This window comes from Chiloscyllium plagiosum, unplaced genomic scaffold (assembly GCF_037043375.1).
Source record: "Chiloscyllium plagiosum isolate Xiang-an unplaced genomic scaffold, Cpla_swu_hap1 HiC_scaffold_28, whole genome shotgun sequence".
NCBI lineage: Eukaryota > Metazoa > Chordata > Chondrichthyes > Orectolobiformes > Hemiscylliidae > Chiloscyllium > Chiloscyllium plagiosum.
In genome coordinates, this window is record NW_028270166.1 from 25457109 (window position 1) to 25484542 (window position 27434).

At 42.1% G+C, this 27434-nt stretch overlaps 1 protein-coding gene across 8 annotated transcripts in view; it reads right to left on the reverse strand.

The window, feature by feature from the left end:
* Positions 1-7940, reverse strand: part of LOC122565310 (protein unc-13 homolog A) — a 431554-nt gene extending 423614 nt beyond the window's left edge. For all 8 annotated transcript variants that reach the window (XM_087976053.1, XM_087976052.1, XM_087976055.1 and 5 more), the window contains exon 1: positions 7703-7940. Coding sequence is in view for 7 of the 8 variants with exons in the window: in XM_087976052.1 (XP_087832178.1) it covers positions 7703-7724 (22 nt within the window). In the remaining variant the exon portion in view is untranslated. The remainder of the gene's footprint in view (positions 1-7702) is intronic.
* Positions 7941-27434: the final 19494 nt, after the last annotated feature.

Genomic DNA, 27434 nt, shown 5'->3' on the forward strand with positions numbered 1-27434 from the left:
ACAATTATCAACTGCCAATGCTTGCACACCAATTGCAAATATTCCAACCATCAGAGACTAGGTGCACACAAGGTTGTGATCAATGGAAAATGTACAATATATTGAAATTCTACCAAATGCAAACCGTATAAAATCAAAACTTTCCACAGAAAAAATAAAAGTCAAAACACAATGTCACGTATGAATATTCCATGCACAAAGGATGATGACAATGACAAGCAGCCCCTTCCACCTGAGGCATTATCACAATTCTGTTGAAACATGGACATCTCTGCAGTCAGTCAACAGACCTGTAGAAACGATATTTGCCAAAGAAACAAATAGGCACATTGATTGATACAAGGCCCATCTTGGAAAACTCTTAAATCCAAGGAAGTCAGAAGATCATATCTATCGTGAATCTGCCTGTCAATCTTTGGATGATGTCAAAAGAACCTTCGGCCCCACCTTCATCAAAATTGTTCTTTGAAATCACAGATGGGAAGTGTGCACAAACAGGAACAAGCAAGTTGGCTAGATAGAGCAATACTCCAAGAGAAGATCACCGCCTGTGTTCAATGATATTTTGTAGATACCCTTCATGTATAAGCTGGATGCAGAATCCTCATTACTTGAGCATGACATCCTAACAGAATGGGAAGCATCTGAAAAGGACTGTATGAAATCGAAGCTATTCAAGCAGGAAAAACACCACCTTCTGTCAAACCTACAGGACCTGCTGGAAAGACGACTGGGATAAGCATAGTACAAAAGATCATGCCCTACAAAGAAAGGCAATTATAGGGGGTTGCAACAACTACAAAAGCAAATCACTCCAGAATTTTTGCCTGGGTCATTCAAATGAGGTTCCACCAACTAATCAGAATTTACTCAGAGCTACAATGTAGTTTCAAAGCAGGAAAATCCAAAGCAGAAATGACATTCTCACTATCTCAGCTTAACAGACGTGCAGAAAGCAGCAAATACCACTTTTGCATCTCACAAAAGCATTTAGAGACATAAAGTCATAGAGATGTACAGTACCAAAACAGACCCTTTGGTCCAACTCGTCCATGCTGACCAGATATCCCAACATGATCTAGTCTCATTTTCCAGCACTTGATCCATATCCCTCTAAACCCATCCTATTCATATACCCATCCAGATGCCTTTTAAATGTTACAATTGTACGAGCCTCCACCACTTTCTCTGGCAGCTCATTCCATACACACACACCACCCTTTGCATGAAAAGATTGCCCTTTAGGTCCCTTTTACATCTTTCCCTTCTCACCCTAAATGGAATGACTGAGCAGAATGAGCTTCTTTAAAATACTAGAGAACACTCAACTTTACTTTACACTTTCATATGGTCCTTTCATGATAACAAGCAGAACCATCCATGAACTGAATCATATATTTTCTTGGCTAAGTCTAAATTATAGAGTTTCATGGAGAGTTTTTCCTCCATGAGGCTTAGCACATTTTCTCATGGCATCTTAAACTCGTATCATTAATGATCTAGCCCACCTTTACAGTATCCCCCATCAGATTCTAGCCCCATTCATCCACTCACCACACTCCGAGCAATTTGCCATTGCCAGGTTCCCCAGAAATTGATCAGTATCCCTGGTGCTGGCACTGGCATAGGTACCATATTTACAAGGCCATTGTGCACACTGGACAACTGCTGTCAGGCTGGAACATTCCTGCAGAGATCCTGACATTTGCCTTGGACACAGCAAACTGGAGAAAATCGACAATCCACTTTGTGGCCAGGAATCTGGAAGTCCTGGTGGACGTAGTGATGCAAAGGCAGAACATCCTCTTCCCCCAAGACAGTGATGGAGGCCATAATACCAGACTAAAGCTGGTGTGAGGTTTGCCACCTGGGTCAGTGCAGTGTCAGCTGTCTGGAGGAATTCACAAATGTAGGAAGGAGGTCAATTACTTCCACCACTCCACCATTGTTTCACCATCTTCTCTCCAATACCACACACTTATCTTTGATATTGTACCCACTTCCCTCCAAGGCGCATGCTCTACTACTCACTATTGCCAGCAGCATTTCCTCACTCACTGTCATCCACATTGAACCAGACACAAAACCTTGCACGCCTATGTACTGTGTTTTCACTCACTTGGGACACCTTCCCACTATGCTGAGAATAAAAGTTGTGCCACCTACTTTAATCTCCCTTAATTCTGGCTTGCCTCATTCCAGGGAAAGAAGCAGTCCACAATAGGGCAGAAAGAATCAAGATAGGTAGTGGGCTGCTTGACATTTGGTTCCTCACCATGTATGTGGAGAGTATCCTAACTCTGATGACCCCAATCAGTTGAATCATCATGTCCAAGGCTCCCTGATCAAGACAATTTCCCTGACTTGACTGAGCACTGCTGACAACTGATAAGCTTGTGAATCAGAGGTATGCCATGAGGGCTCTTAAAGGCTGACACATCAGATGCCAAAGTCCATGGACATGGTGTGTGTGGGAATGGTGCTTAAAAATGAGTTTCTGGAAAAGCGCAGCAGGTCAGGCAGCATCAAAGGAACAGGAGAATCGACGTTTCGGGCATAAGCCCTTCTTCAGGAAAAATTTCTGAAGAAGGGCTTATGCCCGAAACGTCGATTCTCCTGTTCCTTTGATGCTGCCTGACCTGCTGCGCTTTTCCAGCAACACATCTTTAAGCTCTGATCTCCAGCATCTGCAGTCCTCACTTTCTCCTGTGTGGGAATGGTGCCCATGTTGCGTGCCCCGAGGTGTCTGGTGTAAAAGAATGGGGGTCCTATGGAGCAAGCAGCTCTGACTTCCACGTCAAGAATTCTCTGTTTACTTTTCTCATGGGTTTGGAAGAATGGGAAGTTGCATATTAATGAAGCAAGATTTGCAGTTAACAAGGTGCTTAACAAGCAATAATCTCACTTCAAAGAAAATTCACCACCGTCTAGTGAGAATTTCACCTTGACACCCAGAACATAGATAAAATATGAAGCAAGTAGCTCCCGACATCAAGATAGGCCTAATTGGACTTTTCATATGATTCTACCATATTTCTTGCCATAGCCCACATCGTTCAGGTCCCTATAAGATTCTGCCTCATATGCCCCTACCAATAGAATATACTTCCATAAATGATCAAATGGGAATCTCTTCAATCAATCAAGACTAACAGCTGAGACAACTGGAGCATGTCCTAATGACTGGATTTCAGTGTATTGACATTGCTGTCATAATTTCCCAGACAGAAGACATAGCTGAAGCTCATGGATCACTTGCGCAATGTGTTTGAGTACATAAGATTGTGTGATGTTTCTAAACACATTCAGAGTCAACAGCACACCACTGAAAACATTCAGAAAATTATCCTATCTTGCATCCACAGTGACAGACAACTTATTTATTGATAAACAGCTAGGCACACACTTTGGATAAAGAGCCCCCAACTCTGGTTAACTAAACACAGGCTTCAAAAAAAAAAAATCAAGAAATATCCTGCAAGACTACAATGCTTATCTTCATATTGCTGTATCCTCGGCAATTTCCGTATGTCAGCAATGCCTGGGCAACTTGCAACTGCCAAGAAGAAAAAGGCCATCACTGGTGTCTACAATGCACCCTCAGTATCACGTAGAAAGACAATATCACTAATGAAGCAGTTCCTTCTTGGGGAAAAAAAAGCCATGCATGGCAACATTAATCAAGCAAGGAAGACTTTGCTGTCTAAGGCATGTGCACAAAATGGAAGATGATCAGGTTCTCAAAAACGTGATATATGATGAGGTTGTCAATGCAAAGAAATCAATAGTGTGCCCAAAGCTCTGATTCATGAAGTCTGTCAAGCGACACAAAAATCCACATTAACAACAAGTGGGAAACTCTAAATGATAATCCATCCAAATGGCAAACCCAGCTATTGGCAGGAATTTGTCAGCACCATGATACCTGATTTCAGAGCTCCAGAGCAAATGATAGGCCTGTCAACAAGGCATTAGCACAGATCATTCCATATGACAATGTGGGTGGCATATGCAGTAGAATTCGGCTTCCCAAAATTGCTTTATCAGCCATTAAAAGATTGAGAACAGATTATCTCAACTGATCTCACCAAAATGTGTTAAGGATACATTCCCAATATCCTTTCCAAGCAAAAGAGTGTCAATCATTTAAATACCTTGCTATGCAAACCTAAAAGCTCTTCTTTTAAAAACAAAAATCAGTCATTTGATTGATGTTATTTTAGTAGAGATGACCACAATATTCATTCAGTTAGTACTGGTTCCCACAGATTTTGGTCACATTCCTAATTTTGTACTGGAGACTTAAAACCAACTAGATTCGGTTAGATTCCCTACAGTGTGGAAACAGGCCCTTCAGCCCAACAAGTCCATTTTGCATAAAGAAACTGAATAAATAGCACCCGTCTCTATCCAACATCTTTATATTATTATTACTACTACAATATTTTTATGATATAAAAATCATACTTCGAAAACTTAGAAAAATACTAAGTATTGTTCAGTTATTATTAGTTTGTTAACTCAGTTGAAAAACAGTGTACTAAATTACTCTTATTCAACCTCTCCAGCTGTGAAACATTAACTCCACAGATCACATCTAAAAATCGATCAATTTCTAAAACATTAACTTCTGAAAATAATCTCAAGTTCCAAATTTGACTTAATTTTTTTTAAATGAAATGATTATATAGGAGTTATATTCCATGCGTTTTGCTTTCACCTTTATTGTGTGAATCTTCAATCTTTTTGATTAATTAGCCTGCCTCCTGCCTATTCTGTTACTGGATTCCACAGACCGTCTACAAATATTATCAAATTCAACTTAGCATTGAAAAAGAGGAATGTATGCTTTAGACAGCACTCCTCCACCTTCAGCCTGCCCTAAGGTCAATGGAGAGCATGCTTTCACCACTAACTGTAAAATCTGGGCCATTAATATGATATGTACATGAGGCAATATTTAATGCTCTCCACCTTAATGCATTATTAGTGCTATTATTTGGAACTTTAAAAAATTCCAAGGAAAGTTCTCAAAGAGATTACATGAATTTTGATGAGGTCAAAGACACAACTCAAATACATGAAGCCTATATCAATGCATGACTTTAAATCATGCTTTGGTCTGAACTTAAAAGGCATTCTAGAATAAAGGCAAAATATAAGCTTTGTCCTTAACTAGTTACTCTTTAACTACACCAGAAACTTGCTCCCAGATGCAAAAGCATAACATTTGTTGCTAGAGGTTTATAATCCCATTAATCTTGTGGAATTTCTACTACAATATCAAGGTTTCATGTATGCATTTTTAAAATCAATGCAAGAATTATGATGTTTCTGATTATAGAAGCCAAAATGTGGATGTGTTATTTTGATTAATCTTTATTTCCTAAGCCAGGCAGGAACATTTTACACATCATTCCAATTCAACTTTGCTTTGCATCTGAATCCAGGCAAATATAACTTCAAAGTTATATAAATCATACTGGACTCTAAATATTAATGCTGTATCTCTCTCCACAGATGCTGCCAGATCTGCTGACTTTCTCCAGCACTTTGTCTTTATTTCAAATTTAACTCTCAACCAGGGGGATATTTTACAAGAAATCACAATTAAATTAATGTCACCTGACCAACTCTGAATACAGCAGTATCCCATCATGAGAGGAATCAAAGTTGTTTGTACTTACGAGAGAGTATTTTTTCAGAATCCAATGATCAGATGTTAATTCCCAAACCCACTAATATATGAAACTTCCTGTAACTAAGCTAATTTTAAGCAGGACATCATGTTGTAGAAGTATGCTTTCAGTGAAAACTCAATTCCAAGCTAACTTGATCTACCTGTCAGTTTCATTCACTAGCGCTTTATAGGCAAAAATCAATAGCAATCTATCAAAATGGAATCCATTAATTCATTTGAAATACAAATTTAGACATTATATTCATGATTAGGAAGTGACTCACATGTGGTTTACGACTCAGTTAAGAAAACTGTATACTGTAAATGATTAATTCACTGGAGGGGAAAGTAATAATATTTAAATTTCAGCAGCATAATTCATTGTTACTTCATGCAAGTTACAAAGTAATGATAAGGTCACAAGCACTTCCATGTAATTCCCAAATCCAAAATATGTTAACAAATATCATCAACAATATATTCTATAACATTGTTATTACAAACATTGGAGTTAATTAATAAGTTAAAATCAGCACTGAAAGTTTTAACTATGCATTTTGTAAAATACAACACTGGGAAGAGTGGAGTTCTATTCTTGTGAATAAAATTGCAATAAAATACTATTTTAATATAGATTTTGTATTTTCAGGGGAACAGAAAAAACATTATATTCATTTCCTGTTAATAATATAAATTGTTCGTGCATCTACTGTTAAAATAAGGTTAAGGCTGAAACCACTTTTCTTGCCAAATGTACAGCAGGGGATCTAATAAATCCTAAAGTCGTTAAAATATTCTCCCAACATTTATTTCACATTTATAAAACCCCATGTGATGGTCCATAATTGATTTTTTTTAATGGATATTACTGTCAAAAAAGTCAGCGGACTACAATTGCCTTCCAAGAGAAGTGTTGTACAAGAGTGTTGATGAGCTTTGAAATAAACCATTGGCTGTTGCTGTTAGGCGCGGGTGGAGGGAGCTGTCCATTGTACTGTACCACAGACAGACGGGCTGCAGTAAGATGCCATGACACCTCCATTCATTCAATTTCCATTCCCCTGAGCACTGAATGCACAAAGACGGAAAATCCACACAGCTATATCAGCCACCTTTTGTTAAAACAAAATGAACAAATTGTCCATTTACATGCTTATGGTAAAGGAATATTTGAAACATATGTTCGTCGGAAACATGTATTTAAAAAGTGTACACGATTTGAAAGCATGCGAAAATTTTAAGTTTGTTTCAATTCCCGAATGTTTAACATATTTACTTGACAAAAACTGTTCCAGTTTAGTTTAAACAGTCGAATCGCTCCAAATTGCTATTTAGAAAGAACGGGAATTTGAAAGTAACTTCTCCAACCTCGGTCCTTACATAAAAGATAGCAGGGTCGGTTAATATTTTAACTTGAAATAAAGCAAAATAGAGTGGGGGGGTGCACTAAACAACCACCTAACAGGACCCACCCCCACCCCAGGTGCGGTATATTGTCGGTAAAAAATCTGACAGATGGCCTGCAATGAATTAAATGTGATAGTGGCATGAGGGTGTCACTAATTCGGAAATCCCAACCAAACAAAATGCCCAGCGCATTCCAAATAGAAAATAACTGCCACACCACTGACGTCTTTAAATTTTAAAAACGAAATATTATTTCGGGTTCAAGTAACGAGGCCCGATTTGCTTCATCTGGTTTGACAGCGTCCCAGACAAACGCTGGCAAAAGAAAGAGCACCCCCTTGGAGAAAGAATCCCTCGCTCTCCGTCAGGTGAATGCAAATGGACCAAATGACTATTTTGCTTAAAATTTCTGAATGAATTGTGTGTGTGTGTGTGTGTGTGTGTGCGTGCTCCTACTAAAGTCTACAGCGGCTGCTGATATCCGTTCATTCATTGATGAACAATCGCAGCCGCCGTGAAAGCAGTGAGTGACAGGAGGGGTTGGGGTTGGGTTTGGGATGAGGGTGCTGGGGCTGGGGGTAGGGATGGAGGGTAAGGATGGCGGGGGACTCTTACCTCCAACACAAAGGAGAGACATGTCTCCTCGCTCCTCGGCCACACTCCACTGATTCTCTTGCTCTTCCGACGACTTTCGCGCCCCCCTCTCTTTCTCCGGCCGTTAGATACACGGTACGTTACTCTTTTTCTTTTTTTGTGGTGGGGGGGGGGCGGTGGTTAGTGAGTGTGTATTGAGAGGCTGCCCCTGTCGCCCCGCTCTTGGCGACAGCAGCTGTCGGTGTCGCTGTCGCTGTCTCTCTCGCGCTCTCCGCTCCTGACCGTTACTCCACAGCCGCCATTTTGTTGGGAGCAGCCCCTGGACCGGCTGACGTCACAATGGGGCGGCGCGAGAATGGAATTGGCGGGATGACAGCAGCTGGACAGATCCCAGCAGGGATCCGGAGTAATCTCGGACAGATCCCAGCAGGGGATCCGGAGCAATCTCGGACAGATCCCAGCAGGGGATCCGGAGCAATCTCGGACAGATCCCAGTAGGGATCCGGAGCGATCTCGGACAGATCCCAGCAGGGATCCGGAGCGATCTCGGACAGATCCCAGCAGGGATCCGAAGAAATCGCGGACAGATCCCTGCAGTGACCAGGAGAAAGCGCGCACATACCCCTGCAGGGATCAGGACAAATCTCGGACAGATCCCAACAGGGACCAGGAGAAAGCGCGGACAGACCACTGCAGGGATCAGGAGAGACCGTGGACAGATCCTAACAGGGATCCACAGAAAGCGCGTCGACTTCCGAACAGATCCCGACGTGTCCAGAGAAATCGCGACCAACTTCGTACAGATCCCGACCAGGACCCAGAGTAGGCGTACCCAACTCCGACAGTTCACATCCTACAACTCCGAACGGATGCCAGAAGTCTGGAAAGATCCCAACAGGGCTGTATCGATCCAACAAATCCAGACAGATCAAAGTTAATCTGGAAAGATCCCAAATTCGTCACACCTCTGTGTATATCCAAAATATATCTCCGCAACTCCACTTGGATCCAATTAGCCCTTGACCAATCTCACTATCACCAGAGCGATCACAATGGCTCCAGACACAACCCAGATGGTGCTAATAAGGCAGATCTCAGTCAGATTCCAGAATTTCAGACAGATCCAAATAACTGGACGTTCCACAGCAACTCCAGATAGATACCAGAAGCTTACGGTCCTTGTGAAAACTCCAGCAGAACATGGTGTGAGGCTGGCAGATCAAATCAACTCCAAGCAGGAAGACTTATGACCCAAAAGACAGAAGTTGATGGAGAAACTCAGCGGGCCAAGCATCAGTCTTCTTCAGAACTGTACTCCAAACGATGGCTGTGATTTCTCTCCACAGATGCTGCCTGATCTGCTGAGTTTCTCTGGCAATTTCTGTTTTTGTTCAGATTTCCAGCAGCTGCAGCTCTTTGATTTATGTTAGGATTGTGAGCCAGAGGAACTCAAGCTGCTCCTGCGGCAACAACGGTGACCCATCACATCAAACAGTAGGCATTAACCAGAGAAAGCCTGGGATGTTGGCGGGATGTGGGGGGGGGGGGGGGGGGGGAGGAGGTGTTCAACTGAGAGGTGATGTTCTGTCATAAAACGGGACTGTTGAAGGAAGCACTCACCCCATGTACCCTTTCCTGTTTGAGCTCCAGACAGGCATAACTGCTGGGATTCCTGTTCTCTTCCTAATAATCGGAACATTGTTACTGGGTGCGAAATAGCGATTAATTGGGAACTTAAGAACCTAACCTACCATTCACCAAATCACTGCGAGGAGGTGAGTGGGTAAGCAGCTGGAAAATCACCTTGGAATGCTTTACCCCACCACACTTGCAAGTCTGCCCATAAAACGCTGTTCTTGGAATCTTCCCCAAACTAAACCCACCCAAATACATCCAATCTTAAACATGTTAAAATTCACCATTCTTTCCTAAAGTGTCTGAAGATGCAATAAGACAAGAATTTCCAGAAATGAATGATTGCACAATTACACCTTCATTTTGAAGATGGTCAGTCTAGGAACAGAAGTGTTGGAAATATTAAACAAATACTTCATAGATAATTATTTCCTAATACCAAATTCTCATGATATTTAAATAATTATGTTAAAATTAATTATGATTGCTTGCGTGAGATGTTGGGCAAGATCGTTTAAGTTATCGTTTTAGTCAATGGCCTAAATTACAGGTTGGCCTAAAAGAGTGCAACACCATGTCTGGGGATCTACATCAACATTGTAGCTATCAAACCCTGCTCACTGGTATGTGGTGTGTGGTGCAATGGGTGACAAGTGCAAAACATCTGCAGGACAACAAGACCATTGTGATCATACTGCAAGTTGATTTAAGCAAGCACATACTATTCTGCAGCACAGTGGTGCTATTATCTTTGACTGGAAGTGTTTATCAATAAAGATCACTTGCGTTTATATAGGATCTAATTTTGCTAAAACGTTTCAAATTGTTTCAGTTAATTAATCACATTTGGAATGTAGCAATCATTCTTTTGTAGTCAAACAGAGCAGCTATTCTACCGGACATTATTGCAAATATCCTTGAGGTGAATGAACACTGCCATTACGTTGTAACAAATCACTAAATTGCTCAAGTAAGGTCAGCTGTGTAATAAATTCAGTTTTATCATTGGTCAGAAGAAGACTGAAACTTGTTTACCAGCTGTGTATGGAAACAAGATAATACTCAAAACTACAAATCAGTGAGCTTTACATCTGTAGCAGGCACAATATAAGGTGATATCCTGGAAGAAGGTTGAAGGAGTATCATTTTGTAAAAAAAAAGTAATCATTTGGTTTTATCATTCAGAGATTGTGCTTGACAAATTTAATCAGAGTTCTTCAACACAAGAATTGGTGGAAAGGCAACTCAGTGGATGTCAGTTCCTCTGTTAATATATCATCGCTCAAACATTTCTTTTATGTGGAGAAGTAAACTTGACTTCAGAATAGTGTCTTTAAAAAACACATTTGTCCTTAAAATAATTTGAGTGACGTGATATGAAAGTAGAATGGAGTTACATATTTTGACATTTACCGTCAGGTTTGCTTTGAAATGTTACATTTATTCATTGTGTAACTGTTTGAAGCAATAAACATTCACACTAATTTTTACATTTTCTGGTTGCCCATTAAAGGGTGAAGCACGTTTTGTACTCTGCACATCATTTATTGTGATCTCTTCTCCTGATTGGAATCTGATTCTAGTATTCTAACCTGGAAACAGACAGTAGCTCTGCAAATATGAAAATATTGTGGCAAAATGCCAAGAAGTCTTAATGGACTCTCTGAAACAATTCATCTTAAGCCAGGCACTGGAAGGTGATTATGAATAAAAGGTGAAAAGTCAGAATGAATTAATACGTGAATGCCAAAAACACAGGCATTTTCCTCCTTTATCCATTTTGAAATTCAAAGTTTTGTGTTTTTATTTACTTCATGTTCTTTCCTACTTTTTATTAAATGTGATCCTTCTTTGCAGTTTAATGAATTATCCTTCTAGCTCGCATAAATACTTCCAGTTTTTGGACTGGCATTACCTTCTTCATAGAAATTTATTGTATTGTTACAATTAATGCACAGACATTACATCCCTGTAATATAGTATGGTTTCTGCACTTAAACTCACTATCTGCTCAGTTTTATTTAAAGTTACAAGAGTCGGTTTTATTTTATTCACTATCTCCATTCTGCACGGTGGGAATGGCTTGTGTGAGGGGATTAAACCCACTCAAAGCCGCTCCGTTCACACTCAGCTGCATTTCAGCTGCAGCAGCTTGTAGTCAGCCGAGGATCTCTATGTAGGAAACCGTCAGTCTAATTTAAATCTACGAATTGAAGATTGATTATATAACTGACATGCAATGCGATTTGAACTATGATTCAGTAGGAGGTGTGTGATATCAAATATGCCAGAAACACAGTATTTAAAAGAAGGACCGGGAAGTACAGCAGTCCTGTGTTTACCCTTTGAGAGGATTCCTAAGGATGTCTGGAGAAACAGAAATACACTCTAGGCCTTGGATGTCTCCCTTAGTTCTTCCCAAATTTTCCTCAGCAGCAGCCCAGCTTCCATCTCCACTTGCTGACCTCGATATCATTCCTACCAGTTTCAATTTCAAACTTTGAAAGCAAATGGTGATTAAAATGAAGCAAAACCTTCGCGATGCTTCCTCCGAATTTGTTTGGGCACCGCCTAGTTCGGGCTTCGCGGGCACCAAACCTGCCCTCTTCTTAAAATATCTCTCCCAGAATGTAAAGTAGCCTCGTGCGCACTCGTAATTCAAAGTGTAATTATGTATACACAAAACAAAGGGCGTTTGAACTGTTCGAGATTTCAACAAACCGGGTTGTTAGGTGTTTTTATGTGCGTGTGTGAATTGCTAGAGCTCTGTTCTTACAAGGTCGGTACAAGTCTGTCAGAATGCCGCCACAGTCTGATAGATAGTCTTGAGATTTTCCACTATGCTGCTACTCGTTGACAGTGTAGAAAGTACAGCAACTGATTTCAGTTCTACACAGGGTCGTCAAATACACTGGTGTTAGTTATAGCTTATTAAAATAAAGGAAACGTCGAAAAGGACCACATAATAGCGCAATGAAGTTGTACAAGACATTTTGAAATCACAAGAAGTTCCCATATTGTTTATTTGTGAACAGGTGGAAAAGGTGCCTAAGAGCCATTGAAGGAACTATTAGAAGCGACACGTTCTGAAGAAGGGTCACTGGACTCCAAACGTCAATTCTGCTTTCTCTGCACAGATGCTGCCAGACCTGCTGAGTTTCTCCAGCAAGTTATGTTTTATTTTGTTACAGATTTCCAGCATCTGCAATCCTGTTTTATTAGAGAAGGGACTTTGAGTCAAACAGGCTGAGATTGAAAAATCGATTCAAATCTGTTTAGTTTGAAGTAAAGAAAAACTGTCAAATAAACTCAAAGAACGTTAAAAGCTCGATTGCAGCTCCAACAGAATCTTACCGCTCTTGTACCAGCAAATAAAATTCTTTCTAACTAACCAGAACATCACCCATAACTGCATATTTCTTCCCGGTAACAGGTGCATTCTATCTAACCAACGGCAAATACAGGAGATCCAACCGAGTGGAATATGCAAACTCGATTGCCATATTCCACTACACAATCCCAGCCTAAAGACAGACCAAGGCCCTCCCAACCTCTCAACTGTGCCAGATTAGCAGATTATGGGAACACCACCATCTGCAACTTCCCTTCCAAGTCACATGCCATCGCCACTCGGAACTGTAACGGCCTTTATTCACTGTTATTGGAACACATTCTTGGCATCTCCTTTCATACCAGCACTGGGTATACCTTCAACCCAAAGACTGTACTACCTTCTCCAGGCCAATTAGCAATGCCCACACCCTGTGGACGAATTACACACAAAAACGCAGTGTGACTCAGTCGTGAAGCAGTGCAACTTCACAAGAAAGTTAGAAGAAAAAGTAAAATTCATCGAATGATGTGCCATTCTCCTGCCAGTGTTTCTGTGGAATGTTGGAATAAAGGCAGAATTTTGCCATGCGCTTCTGACAGAGAGGACACGATCCTTTCTATCGTCCAATTGTGGAAAATGAGACGCCGGAAAACATGCTGTGAGACATCCGAGGAACTATCAGGCATCCATCAAACCTCTACAAAGCTGAACAAGGCCCATTGCTAAACGCGAACACTCTGAAACCCCCATTGATTGCCTCCTAGTTGTAACCATAGCGTAGATAACTGCGATGATGGCAAGTGTACAGTACTCCCACACAACGCCAAATAACAGGTTCAACCTGAATTAATAAACCTTGGAAGACAGCGCAATCTGTGATAATCATATACTTCCCGACAAAAGGCAGTGGGTAGTGGATTTATCAATAAACCCCTTCGGATTGCCCACGTGAATTTTACACCATGGCACTGGAGTAACTGCCAAAGCTCAAGGGATATATCTAAATCCACAACGTGCCAACAAAGCAGGAAAATATACTGTAATATGACTGCCATTTACGGAAATAGGTCGACAGCATCACCAGACGCTCAGCAAAGCTCGCTAATTAAGATAATGTATCATGGTACCATCTGCATGCTACAGTACAAATATAATGTAACCTTGTCAGCATTCTTGGTCGAGACCCAAGAGTAGTTGCAAGTTTCAAAAGTAGCTATGTCGCCACCATTTGACAAAAATGTGGAATTTGTTCCCGGAAACTGTCGCCTATTAGAGAGATGCTGGATTTTTCACTGAACTGGTTCTAATCGAATGGCAATTTTTTTACAGCTTTCCATGGTGACCGGGATCTTTATTTTAGAGAAAACAAAGTGTTTGGGAAGCCTCTTGTTTGCAGTGAAAGAAATGTAATTTAATCATGACATTGTGTGCGCGTAAGCGGCGCAATGATATTGTGGCTGACTTACCACATTTCGTTTTAAAGATGAAAACCGTGTTTTGACAGAGTGCCTGTTTGTCATTAATGCACATTAATTGTATACGGCATGAATTTTGATGTTCTCCCGGGAGTGTCAGGGTATTTTATATGGTCATATTGCTTAATTTTTAAACTTATTTCTTAAACTTATTTCTTGTGTGGTGTTAATTTGAATATACTATATGCAAAAATCAAAATGTCTATCGAATGCCCTTTCATAGAGGGAGGTAACAATCCAGTTGCGTTTGCACTTTCGAAGCATACCCAGCCATCAGCTGTGGATGTTAAACATAGTTTCAATTTCCTTTAAAAAGCGGTTCAAACACAATTCGTTTTTATCCCAGTTTCTGTGTTTTAAAGACCGGAGTCGTCATCATCATGACTAAAATACTGCACGAGTTTTTTTTTACACAATTGGCAGAAAGGTCGTTGAGATCTTGCCTATGATGTATTGAAAGCATAATCAAGTGCATAGCACCTTCTTGTTTTAAAGTTATGCTTATGTTATCTCTTCCCTTATGATTGTTGATAATATGGGTTTATTATTGAGTGGCTATGACGGTAAATGGCAGACGTTGTCATCAGGCAGGATAGCTTTAAAACAGAGTCGCTGTTCAGAGCGTGAGCTAGGGGTTCACCCCTCTTCCCCAGGGGGTTTTAAATGGCGGAGAAGGAAATAAGGAGCTTGGGAGAGACAAATAGAGTCTTTAACAGCACGGACAGAGGCCCTTCGGCTCATCGTGATCGAAAATGTAGTCAGGCATCTATTTATTCTAATACAAGTGTTCCACCACTTGTATGCTATGGCATTTCAAGAATTCTTCGAAATAGTTATAGAGTCACGAAGATGTACAGCACGGAAACAGGCCCTTCGGTCCAACTCGACCATTCAGATCAGATATCCTAACCTAATATAGTACCATTTGCGAGCACTTGGCCCATATCCCTCTAAACCCTTCCCTTCCAGATGCCTTTTAAATATTGTAACTGTACGAGCCTCCATCACTTCCTTTGGCAACTCATTCCATACAAACACCACCCTGCATGTGAAAAAGTTGCCCCTCAGGTCCCTTTTATATCTTTTCTTGCTCACCTAAACTTATGCCATCTAGTTCTGGACTTCCCTATCCCACAGAAATGACCTTGTTTTATCCTATCCATGCCACGTAGTTTTATAAACCTCTATAAGGTCACCCCTCAGCCTCCGACACTTCAGGGAAAACAGCCACAGCTTATTCAGACTTTCCATATAGCTCAAATCGTCCTACCCTGGCAACATCCTTGTAATCCTTTCTGAATCTTTTCAAGTTTCACAACATCTTTCTGATAAGAAGGAGACCAGAATTGCACACAATATTCCAACAGTGGCTTAACCAATGTCCTGTATAGCCGCAACACGACCTCCCAACTCCTGTACTCAATATTCTGACCAATAAAGGAAAGTATACCAAACGCCTTCTTCAATATCCTATCTACCAGCAACTCTACTTTCAAGGAAGTATGAACCTGCACTCCAAGGTACTTTGTTCAGCAACACTCCCCAGGACCTTACTATTATGTGTATGAGTCCTACTCTGATTTACTTTTCCAAAATGCAGCACCTTGCATTTATCTAAATTAAACTCCATCTGCCACCCCTCAGACCATTGGCCCATCTGACTAAGATCCTGTTGTACTCTGAGGTAACCTTCTTTGCTGTCCAGTACACCTCCAATTTTGGTGTCAGCTGCAAACTTACTAAATATACCTCCCATGTTCACATCCAAATCATTTATATAAATGTCAAAAAGTAGTGGACCCATCACCAATCCTTGTGGCACTCCACTGGTCACAGGCCTCCAGTCTGAAAAGCAACCCTCCACCACTACCTTCTGTCTTTTACCTTTGAGCCAGTTCTGTATTCAAATGGCTAGTTCTCCCTGTATTCCATGAGGTCTAACCTTGCCAACCGGTCTCCCAGAAGGAACTTTGTTGAATGCCTTACTGGAGTCCATATAGATCACATCTACCATTCTGTCCCCATTAATCCTCTTTGTTACTTCTTCAAAAAACTCAGACACGTTTCCCACGCACAAAGCCATGTTGACTACCCCTAATCTGCCCTCGCCTTTCCAAATACATATGAATCCTGTCCCTCAGGATTCCCTCCAACAACTTGCCCACCATGATGTCAGGCTCACCAGTCTATAGAACATAAAACATTACACCGCAGTACAGGCCCATTGGCCCTCAATGTTGCACTGACCTGTGGAACCAATCTGAAGCACATCTAACCTGTACTATTCCATTTTTGTCCATATGCCTACGTAATGACAATTTAAATGCCCTTAAGTTGGCGAGTCTACTACTGTTGCAGGCAGTGCGTTCCACACCCTTACTACTCTCTGAGTAAAGAAACTACCTCTGACATCTGATCTATATCTACCACCCCTCAATTTAAAGCTACGTTCCCTCGTGCTATCCATTGCCATCTGAGGAGAAAAGCTCTCACTGTCCAACCTATCTAACCCTCTGATTATCTTATATGTGTCAATTGTCACATCTTAACCTTCTTCTCTCTAATGAAAACAGCCTCAAGTCCTTCAGCTTTTCATCTTAAGACTTTCCCTCCATACCAGGCAACATCCTCGTAAATCTCCTCTGCACCCTTTCCAAAGCTTCCACATCCTTCCTATAATGTGTGACCAGAACTGTATGCAATACTCCAAGTGTGGCCGCATCAGAGTTTTGTACAGCTGCAGCATGACCTCATGTTTCCGAAACTCAATCCTTCTACCAATAATAGCTAACACACCATATGCCTTCTTAACAGCCCTATCAACCTGGGTGGCAACTTTCGAGGATCTATGTACCTGGACACCAAGATCTCTCTGCTCATCTACACTACCAAGAATCTTACCATTAGCCCAGTACTCTGCATTCCTGTTATTTATTCCAAAGTGAATCACCTCACACTTTTCCGCATTAAACTCCATTTGCCACCTCTCAGCCCAGCTCTTCAGCTTATCTATGTCCGTCTGTAACCCAGAACATTTTTCGTCACTATCCACAACTCTACAGACCTTCATGTCATCCGCAATTTTACTAATCCAGCCTTCTTTGCCCTCATCCAGGTCATTTAAATAAATGACAAACAACAGTGGACCCAAAACAGATCCTTGCAGTATCCTCCTAGTAACTGAACTCCAGGATGAATATTTCCCATCAACCACTACCCTCTGTTTTCTTTCAGCTAGCCAATGTTTGATCCAAACTGCTCTATCATCATCACTCCGATGCCTCCATATTTTGTACAATAGCCTACCATGAGGAACCTTATCAATACCTTACTGAAATCCATATACACCACATCAACCGCTTTACCCTCATCTACTTGTTTGGTCACTTTGTCAAAGATCTCAGTAAGGTTTGTGAGGCACGACCTACCCTTCACAGAACCGTGCTTACTAACCCTAATCAACTTGTTCCTCTCTAGATGATTATAAATCCTATCTCTTATAACCCTTTCCAACACTTTACCCACAACCAAAGTAAAGCTCACAGGTCTATATTCCCAGGGCTGTCTCTACTCCCCTTCTTGAACAAGGGAACAACATATGTTGTCCTCCGGTCTTCTGGCACTACTCCTGTAGACAATGACGACATAAAGATCAAAGCCAAAGGCTCAACAATCTCCTCCCTGACTTTGCGGAGAATCCTAGGATAAATCCCATCCGGCCCAGGAGACTTATCTATTTTTACATTTTCCAGAATTGCTAACACCTCCTCCTTAGGCAGCTCAATCCCATCTAGTCAAGTAGCCTGTATGTCAGTATTCTCCTCGACCACATTGTCTTTTTCTAGTGTGAATACTGATAAAAAGTATGCATTTAAGACTTCCCCTATCTCCTCTGACTCCACGCACAACTTCCCACTACTATGCTTGATTGGCCCTAATCTTACTCTTGTCATTCTTTTATTCCTGATATAGCTATAGAAAGCCTTAGGGTTTTCCTGGATCCTATCCAACAATGACTTCGCATGTCCGCTCCTGACTCTTCAGCTTTCTCTTTAGGTCTTTCCTGGCTAACCTGTAACTCTCAAGCACCCTAACTGAGCCATCACATCTCATCCTGACATAAGCCTTCTTCTTCCTTTTGAAGAGAGATTCAAGTTCCTTAGTAAACCACAGCACCCACACTTGACAACTTCCTCCCTGCCTGACTGGTACATACTTATCAAGGGCCCACAGTAGCTGGTTCTTGAATAAGCTCCATATTTCAATTGTGCCCATCCCCTGCAGTTTATTTTCCCATCTTATGTATCCTAAATCTTTCCTAATCACATCTTAATTGCCTTTCCCCCAACTATAGCTCCTGCCCTGCAGTATATACCTATCCCTTTCCATCACTAAAGTAAACATAACCAAATTGTGGTCACTATCACCAAAGTGCTCATCCACCTCCAAATCTAACACATGGCCAGGTTCATTACCCAGTACCAAATCTAATGTGGCCTCACCCTTTGTTGACCTGTCTACATCCTGTGTCAGGAAACCCTCCTGCACACATTGGACAACAACTGACCCATCTAAAGTACTTGAACTATAGTATTCCCACTCAATATTTGGAAAGTTGAAGTCCCCCATAACAACGACTCTCTCACTCTCGCTCCTATCGAGAATCATCTTTGCTATCCTATCCTTTACATCTCTGGAACTATTTGGAGGCCGTTAGAAAACTCCCAACAGGGCAACCTCTCCTTTCCTGCTTCTAATCTCAGCCCATACTATCTCAGTAGAGGTAGCCTACTATTTACCAGGCTGCTGTAAAATAGTACTGCAACCGTAGTACTGCAACCGTAATACTGTCCTTGACTAACAGTGCCACACTATTCCCTCTTTTACCATTTTCTCTGTTCTTACTGAAACATCTAAATCCCTGAACTTGTAATAACCATTCCTGTCCCTGCTCTACCCATGTGTCCGAAATGGCCACAACATCAAAAGCCCAGGCACCAACCCATGCTGCAAGTTCACCCACCTTATTCCTGATGAAGGGCTTTTGCCCGAAACGTCGATTTCGAAGCTCCTTGGATGCTGCCTGAACTGTTGTGCTCTTCCAGCACCACTAATCCAGAATCTGGTTTCCAGCATCTGCAGTCATTGTTTTTACCTTATTCCAGATGATCCTGGCATTGAAGTAGACACACTTCAAACCAACTTCTTGTCTGCCAGTACCTTCTTGCGATCTTGAAATCTTCATTCTGACTTCACTACTCTCATCCTCCTGTATACTCAAACTACAATTTTGGTTCCCATCCCCTGCTGAATTAGTTTAAACCCACCCGAACAGCATCAGCAAATTCCCCCCCCCCCCCCCCCCCCCCCCCAGGATATTGGTACCCCTCTGATTCAGGTGAAGACCATCCTGTTTGTAAATGTCCCACCTACCCCAGAAAGAGCCTCAATTATCCAGGAATCCAAAAGCCTCCATCCTGCACCATCCCTGCAGCCATGTGTTCAGCTCCTCTCTCTCCTTATTCCTCGCTTTGCTGGCATGTGGCACAGGCAACAAACCAGAGATAACAACTCTGTTTGTTTTAGCTCCAAGCTTCCACCCTAACTCCCTGCATTTCTGCTTTAAATCCCCATCTCTCTTCCTACTTATGTCGCTGGTGCCTATGTGGACCACGGCTTTGGGCTGCTCCCCCCCCCCAAGGATTCCGAAAAGTTGATCAAACATCACAAACCCTGGCACCTGGGAGGCAACAAACCAAACGTGAGTCTCTCTCATTCCCACAGAACCTTCTAACTGTCCCCCTAACTAAGGAGTCCCCAATGACTAATGCTCTGCTCCTCTTCCCCTTCCCTTCTGAACAACAGGGACAGACTCTGTGCCAGAGACCTGTGCCCCATTGCCCCCTATAGTTCCCTGGCTTTTCCTTACTTTCTCAAATAGTGGCATCATGTTTGCCAATCTCCAGTCTTCCGGCACCTCACCTGTGTCTTTCAATGGCACAAATATCTCAACAAGGGGCCCAGCAATCATTTCCTGAGCTTCCCACAGAGTTCTAGGGTACATCAGGTCCTGGGGATTTATCTATTGTTATGCATTTCAAGACATCCAGCACCTCCTCCTCTGTAATACGGACATTTTTCATGCTGTCACCATCTATTTCCCCACAGTCTATATCTTCCACGTCCTTCTCCACAGTAAACACTGATGCAAAATACTCATTTAATATCTCCCCCATCTCCTGCAGCTCCACACATAGGCTGCCTTGCTGATCTTTGACAGGCCCTATACTGTCCTTACTTATCCTGTTGTCCTTAATGTATGTATAAAAACCCTTTGGATTCTCCTTACCCTATTTGCCAAAGCTATCTCATGTCCCCTTTTTGCCTTCCTGAATTCTAAAATGTCTTGAGGTTTTCTGGCTCTGTGGCCCTTTTGGGCAAAGAGTTCCAGATGCCCACATTCCTCTGGGTGACATTGTTCCTCACATTCCCTTTAAATCTTTTTCTTACCTTACAACTATGCCATTTAGATATTGACCCATATGCAAAGGGGAAAGATTTCTTCCTATCTGTCCTGTCTATGCTCCTCAGAACTTTGTGCACCTTAATCAGATCCTCCTCCAGCCTTGTCTGCTGGAAAGAAAACAACTCCAGCCTGCCTGGTCTCTATCTAGCTGAACCAGTCCAGCACAAGCAGCATATTGGTCTCTTCTGCACCCTTTTAAATGTAATCACATTCTTTGGTGCAGTGAGCAGAAATGCACACACGTCAGCAGATGTGGCCTAACTAATACTACATAATAGCTCCAGCATAACCTCCTTGCACTTGTATTCAAATGGAAAAAATTGATGAATCAATATTACACTTATGCAAACCAAAACCAGAAGACACTGACAATAAGAATAAAGAAACAGCAAGTGAACAAACCCAGGCAGCATCAGCGGTGCAAAACAAGTGTTAACATTTCATGTCTATGACTTGTTATCAGCACTCCAAAGAAATTGGATTCTAAGTTTTAAAGACAATGGAAAGCAAGAGTGAGCTGGAAGAGCAAAGAGGAATAGTTTAGGGTAACATTAAATATGATTTCCTGATGCTAAAGCCAAAATAGAAGTGCAGAACCAAAGGTCGTGTCCAAATAAAGCTGAATTGTTCGAGAAGCTCCATGTGAATGCAACACCGAGGGATAAATAAAGAGAAAGACCAACTTAGCAAATAAAAATGCACCATAAGAAAGAAATAGAAGAAAAGGTTATGATGAAAAGTTGCTGAACTCAAGGTTGAGTCTAGAAGGCTGTAGAGTACCGAGTGGAAAGATGAGGTGTTGCTCCTGGAGCTTAGAGAGAGCTTGTCTGGAACGGGAGCGGATTTGAACGGTCAGCGTGAAAGCGAGCTAGAGAATTATATTTTAAGAACTGGAAGCTCAAATTGCGGTTTGCCGACAGAGGGGAGGTGGTCCACAAAGTCTGCATTTGGCCTCCCCAGTTGCTGACGGCGGGGGCATTTGTGGTGCAGTGGGAATGTCCCTACCTCTGGACCAGGAGGCCCAGGACCAAGTCTCACTGGCTTCAGCTGTGTGAAGAAAAATACCAGGGAGGACCACATGGAAGTAGATGAGATATTAAGCTCTCTGCCGAGAAGTCCGCTTGGTGGACAGGTTTCAGATCTCGACCTGGTCCTGCTTTCCTTTTTGCTGCGTGACCTGATGTGAGTTCGGATTTTTCCCCCGTTTTGGTCCCCACCTTCTCAAATATGTGGGTGTGGCCGAAACCTTGGGAAGGTAGGACCTGCACTTTGAGTTAACAATGGAGACTGGAATGAACAAGCCCGATTGTTAGCGGGGGAAAGAAATCATTAAGACGTGAGAGAATGTGTGAGGAAACCGAGTTAACTGTTTCCGAACCGCGTCGGAGTGACTGAAGTTTAGATACTAAGCCGCATTTTTGCAAGCAAGCCATCTTTTCAAATCACAGCCGGTTAAATTCACAATCAGCTCGTACATGCAGCTGTCTCAAACTGCCTCCAGTCATATCGCACCATTTAGGTTGCAGTACTATATTCTTTAGGCGAATGATGAATTGCATTACCTGAGTACTGACCTTAAAACATTGCTTATATAAAGCAGAAAAGCTCTGAAAATAAATGGAATAAAGATGCAACAAAAGACATCGTGTGGCTTTTGAAATTAAAAAAAATGTCTGATGAAGGAGCTGGAGAATGTTCCCCTTTCTATAGCAGCAACATTGCATTGACAATAGTAAATGTCGTCTTTTCCTGATCTTTTTGCCGACATAGATGACACCTTTCTATTTAAACCACCCGCCGGTGTTTTATGGTTAATTATTGAATTAATTTACAGAAAGTCAAGTGAACATGTTGAGAGTTATTTCATGTTTGTGCATGAGCATTTTTTGATTTTTTTCGCAGCTATTAAATATTTATGTTGTAAAATCCTACTCGGTCTCTTCACTCTGTGGTGTGTTGCTTCCAGCATGATGACTCACCACACTGAGTACCCGTGAATTATTGCTTAATATTGGAACTGTGATTCACTTTCCAGGCCGTTCCTGTACTTAACCTGAACAGTTGATCGTAAGACAAGTATGCAGCAAAATGAAATTGCTGATACACTTTTATTTAACAGAAGAAAATGAATCATGAGTTTATCACACTTGTCAAGGAACAAAACTGTGGGGATTGTAAATGTCGCAACAGCCTCCAAATAATCTTGTAAGTGATGCCTAAATGGCATTGCCTGAGATACTGAACAAAAAAACAGCCATTTCCCATAACCAGGGAAAGAGACTTTTGAAAGGCACGCCCCGGTGGAATCATTTTAAATCTATCAAATACTGAAATCTCTATACACCTTCACTGCAGTTAAGGTCCTCAATCATTTACCCGGTTACTCTTGGTGATGTATTCGAAGTTCTGTGTTCTGGCATGAACGCAGTGAATCATATTTTATGTAATAACCTGCCTGTAGACCTGCTAACGACAGTTGAATTCATATCCCCACTTAACTAATCCATTTGGAAGTGCTGTACTTTGCTCTGAATTTGCTGAACTGTAAAAGAGTGACAGTATGCTATATTTGTGACCCATTTAATCTACGGTTCTGAAATTGTATCGAAGCTGACAGTACTGCACACAGGATAGCGTGCTAAAAACGGATTCCTCCTCAGAAGTGCGCTGTGCATCATAATCAGAAACGATGGCATTTTTGTATTTGAAGACCTTGCTGCAAAGGTTTGATTTTTGAGTCAAAGATTCACATGGATCTGCGCGTGTGCAAGGATGGGGCAGCAGAGTGCCTCACTCCAGAGCATGAAGATGCTGTGGAAATGAAGACAGCTGGGAACAGTCACCTTTCTCTGAAGGAACTTGATGAATCGAAATTTTCCACAACCACTCCTTCGCTTACTAACTGGCACAGAAAACATTAGCTTAAATCTAAAAGTAAGGCAATCTTCACGGCTACAGAGCATGGATTCTTGAAGAAAACCAGGAAAGTGTGGGGAAAGAAAATGTCTGTAACACTGACAATTCTCCTATTGGCCAGGCCTATTGGTGATATGTGTGCGATGTCCCTCTAGGCGGTGCTCCGGTCTCCACTCGCTCATAAGGTACAGTCTGTCCAGCAATGGTGATTAGCTATTTCAGGGTGCCAAAGTTACACGCACTGGACGGATGGCAGTCTCTATCGTTCACACCACTATCAGCTTTTACATTTTCTTGCAGGAAATGAAGCCGCGGAAGCATATGAATCTATTTGCAGCAGCCTGGGAAATAATTTGCAGCAAAATATAACATTGTAAGCAGACTGCCATTTTGCTTTGTCCTGAGGCTGACAGGGCACCCCAATCCATAAAATTTCTTAATTTTTTCAACGGATCTGCTATATTTTAATAATCAGAGCCCTCTGTCTCTAGCTTTGAGATCCCAGGACGTGCAAATACGTGTCCAAGAAGCACACCCTCTGCAGTTCTGGAGTCATCAATTTCCTACAGCGCTTTAGTAGAGTTTGACCCTGTAAAATTAAAATAATATAATCGTAGAAATTATGTAGCTGTCGCGTCCACACTCTGATCACGATCCTGATGCTACATTTACTAATAATGTCCGCACTTGCTTACTGAGTAGAGATGCAGCAATGGCAGGAAGAGACAATGCTCTGTCGATTATTCGTAACGTTTATTCTCAAAATGTGGGTTTCATTTCGTGTTGGATTTTCCTGGAGATATCAGAAAAGACTGACATGCAATTCGGAGACATGTAAGCACTCTTTCTCTATTGCACTGGGGATTTAGCCTTAGGCAATGTTCCAGTGATCATAAATCCAGTTTGGGGGTGGGGGGAAATCCACTAATGCTTTGGGGTAGTGAATTTATTTACATTATCTTAGTGTTTTGCCCATGTCATCGTGGTGTCATGAAAGCATTGTCACTTCAAAGGGAGAAAAATATAAGGGCATTGTCACATAATTTACTCAATCACTTTCAGTGTGGAAATGCCCTTCAATGAGAAGTGAGGCTGAGATTGTTTAGAGACACACAATTTATATAGATATATATAATATATATACTGTATGGTATACATACATATATAATCTGCACTTTTTGAAGAGCAAAGAGTTCTCCAGATACCTTAGTTAGTATTAAATCCTGAATGAATACTATATCATTTGCTTTTCTTGAGACAATGCGAGATACACACGTTATGTTGTCATAAAACAGCTCCCAGACATCTCTGCAGGAGTTGCTCAGGATAGTGTCCTAGGCCTGACCATCTTCAACTGCTTCATCAATGACCTTCCCTCCATTAGAAGGTCAGAAGTGGAGATGTTGGAAGATGATTGTTCAGTACCATTCTCGACTCCTCAGATGTGAAGCAGTCCACATTCAAATGCAACAAGGTCTGGACAATGTCCAGGTTTGGGCTGACAAGTGGCAAGTAAAATTCATGCCACACAAATGCCAGGCTATGACCATCATCAATAAGAAACAATCTAACCACTACCCTTTGATATTCAATGGTGTTACCATCACTGAATTTCCCACTATCAACATTGACCAGAAACTCAACTGGACTTGCCCCATAAATACAAAAGCTACATAGATACTGAGGCAAATAACTCACATCCTGACTCCTGAAAGTCTGACTGTCATCTATAAGGCACAAGTCAGGTTTGAGTGATGGAATACTCCCCACATGCCTGGATGGGTGCAGCTCTAACAACATTTGAAGAAGCTTGACATGCCATCCAGGACAAAGCAGGATGCTTGATTGGCATTACACACACAAACATCCACCACCAACACTCAGGAGCAACAGTATGTACTATGAACAAGATGCACTGCAGAAATTCACAAAGATCTTCAAACAGCACCTTCCAAATGCACGACGACTTCAGTCCAGAGGAACAAGGGCAGCACACCACTATCTGCAAGTTCCTCTCTAAGCTACTCATCATCCTGATTTGGAAATATATCACCATTCCCTCACTGTCACTGGGTCAAAATTCTGGAATTCCCTCCCTAATGGCAATGTGGGTCAACCCACAGCAGGTGGACTGCAGCAGTTCAAGAAGGTAGCTCACCACCACCTTCTCCAGGGAAACTAGGGACAGGCAATAAATGCTGGGCAGCCAGTGATGCCCACATCCCACAAATGAATTTTAAAAACCTAGCAGTGACTACATTTTAAAAGTAATGTATAAGTGGTTCTGTTTCAAATGTCTAGGAATATGAAAGGTCCAAAAGAAATACAAATTAGAATCATGGTGTCATAGAGATGTACAGCATGGAAACAGACCCTTTGGTCCAACTCGTCCATGCCGACCAGATATCCCAACCCAATCTAGTCTCACCTGCTAGGACTAGCCTATATCCCTCCAAACCGTTCGTATTCATATACCCATCCAAATGCCTTTTAAATGTTGCAATCGTACTGGCCTCCACCACTTCCTCTAGCAGCTCATTCCATACACGTACCACACTCTGTGAAAAAGTTGCCCCTGAGGTCTCTTTTGTTTTCTTTTATCTTTATTTTTCTGCCTAACAATCCTAAATGGGACCAGGCACAAAAGATTTAGGAGTTAGGCATTTAAAAGATAAATCTTTTTGCCTAAGAGGGAATAATGCATACAGTCTAAATTTACCGGGGTGGGGGGGGAGGTGTGTCGGGTCAGGAATAATGTGAGCAGATAAGTGGAAACAGTGCCCAGAGAGAGAGAAAGTAAGTTGGGAAGACAAAGGGATAATTGATAGTAAGCCAGGGAAGAAGAATTCAATCATTTATTTCAAATTTCAGATACTGAAGATCTAAAACTGTCAGGGAACTTCATTAGCAAATTCACAGAGGACTGCATGCCAAAGGAGTCAATCTGGGTGTTCCCCAAGCGGAAACCTTGGATGAATGAGGAAATCCACTCCCGACTGAAGACCAGGAATGCTGCATTCAAGGTGGACGATCCAGACCTATACAGAAAATCCAGATATGACCACCACAAAGCCTAATCAGAGATACCAAGAGGCAGTACCGGACCAACTATTCCCCCTGCCACCTGTGGCGAGGCATAAACAACATAACGGGATACAAAATGAAGCAGAGCAAGATAGTGGACAATGACACATCCCTCCATGATGTGCTCAATGCTTTCTGTGCTTGGTTTGAGCAGAGTGCCAGCAGTGCGATGTTACCTGCCCTGACAGCCCCAGGCACACCTGTTCCTTTCTGCACCGCTACAGATGTCAAATCAATATTGCTGGGAGTCCACCCAAGGAAAGTGACGGGCCTGGTGGGAGTCCCCAGCAATACACACAGCTCCTACGTGGACCAGCTGGCAGAGGTATTCACTGACATCTTCAACCTCTCCCTCCCTCATCCCCATACCTAAGAAAGCACGTGCAATGTGCCTTATTGACTACCGCCCAGCAGCTGTGACCTCCATGATCATGAAGTGCTCCGAGAGGCTGGTCACGGCCCACATCAACTCCAGTCTCCCAGCCTGCCTCGGTCCCCTACAATTTGTCAACCGTTTAGATTAGATTTCCTACAGTATGGAAACAGGCCATTTGGCCCAACAAGCCCATACCGACCCTCTGAAGAGCAGTCCACCCAGACCCATTCCCCCATTCCCCTACCCAATATTTACCCCTGACTAATGCACCTAATACTATGGGCAATTTAGCATGATAAATTCAGCTGACCTGCACATCTTTGGATTGTGGGAGGAAACCGGAGCACCCAGAGGAAACCCACGCATAACAGGTCCACAGCAGATGCCAGTTCATCGCCCCGCACTCA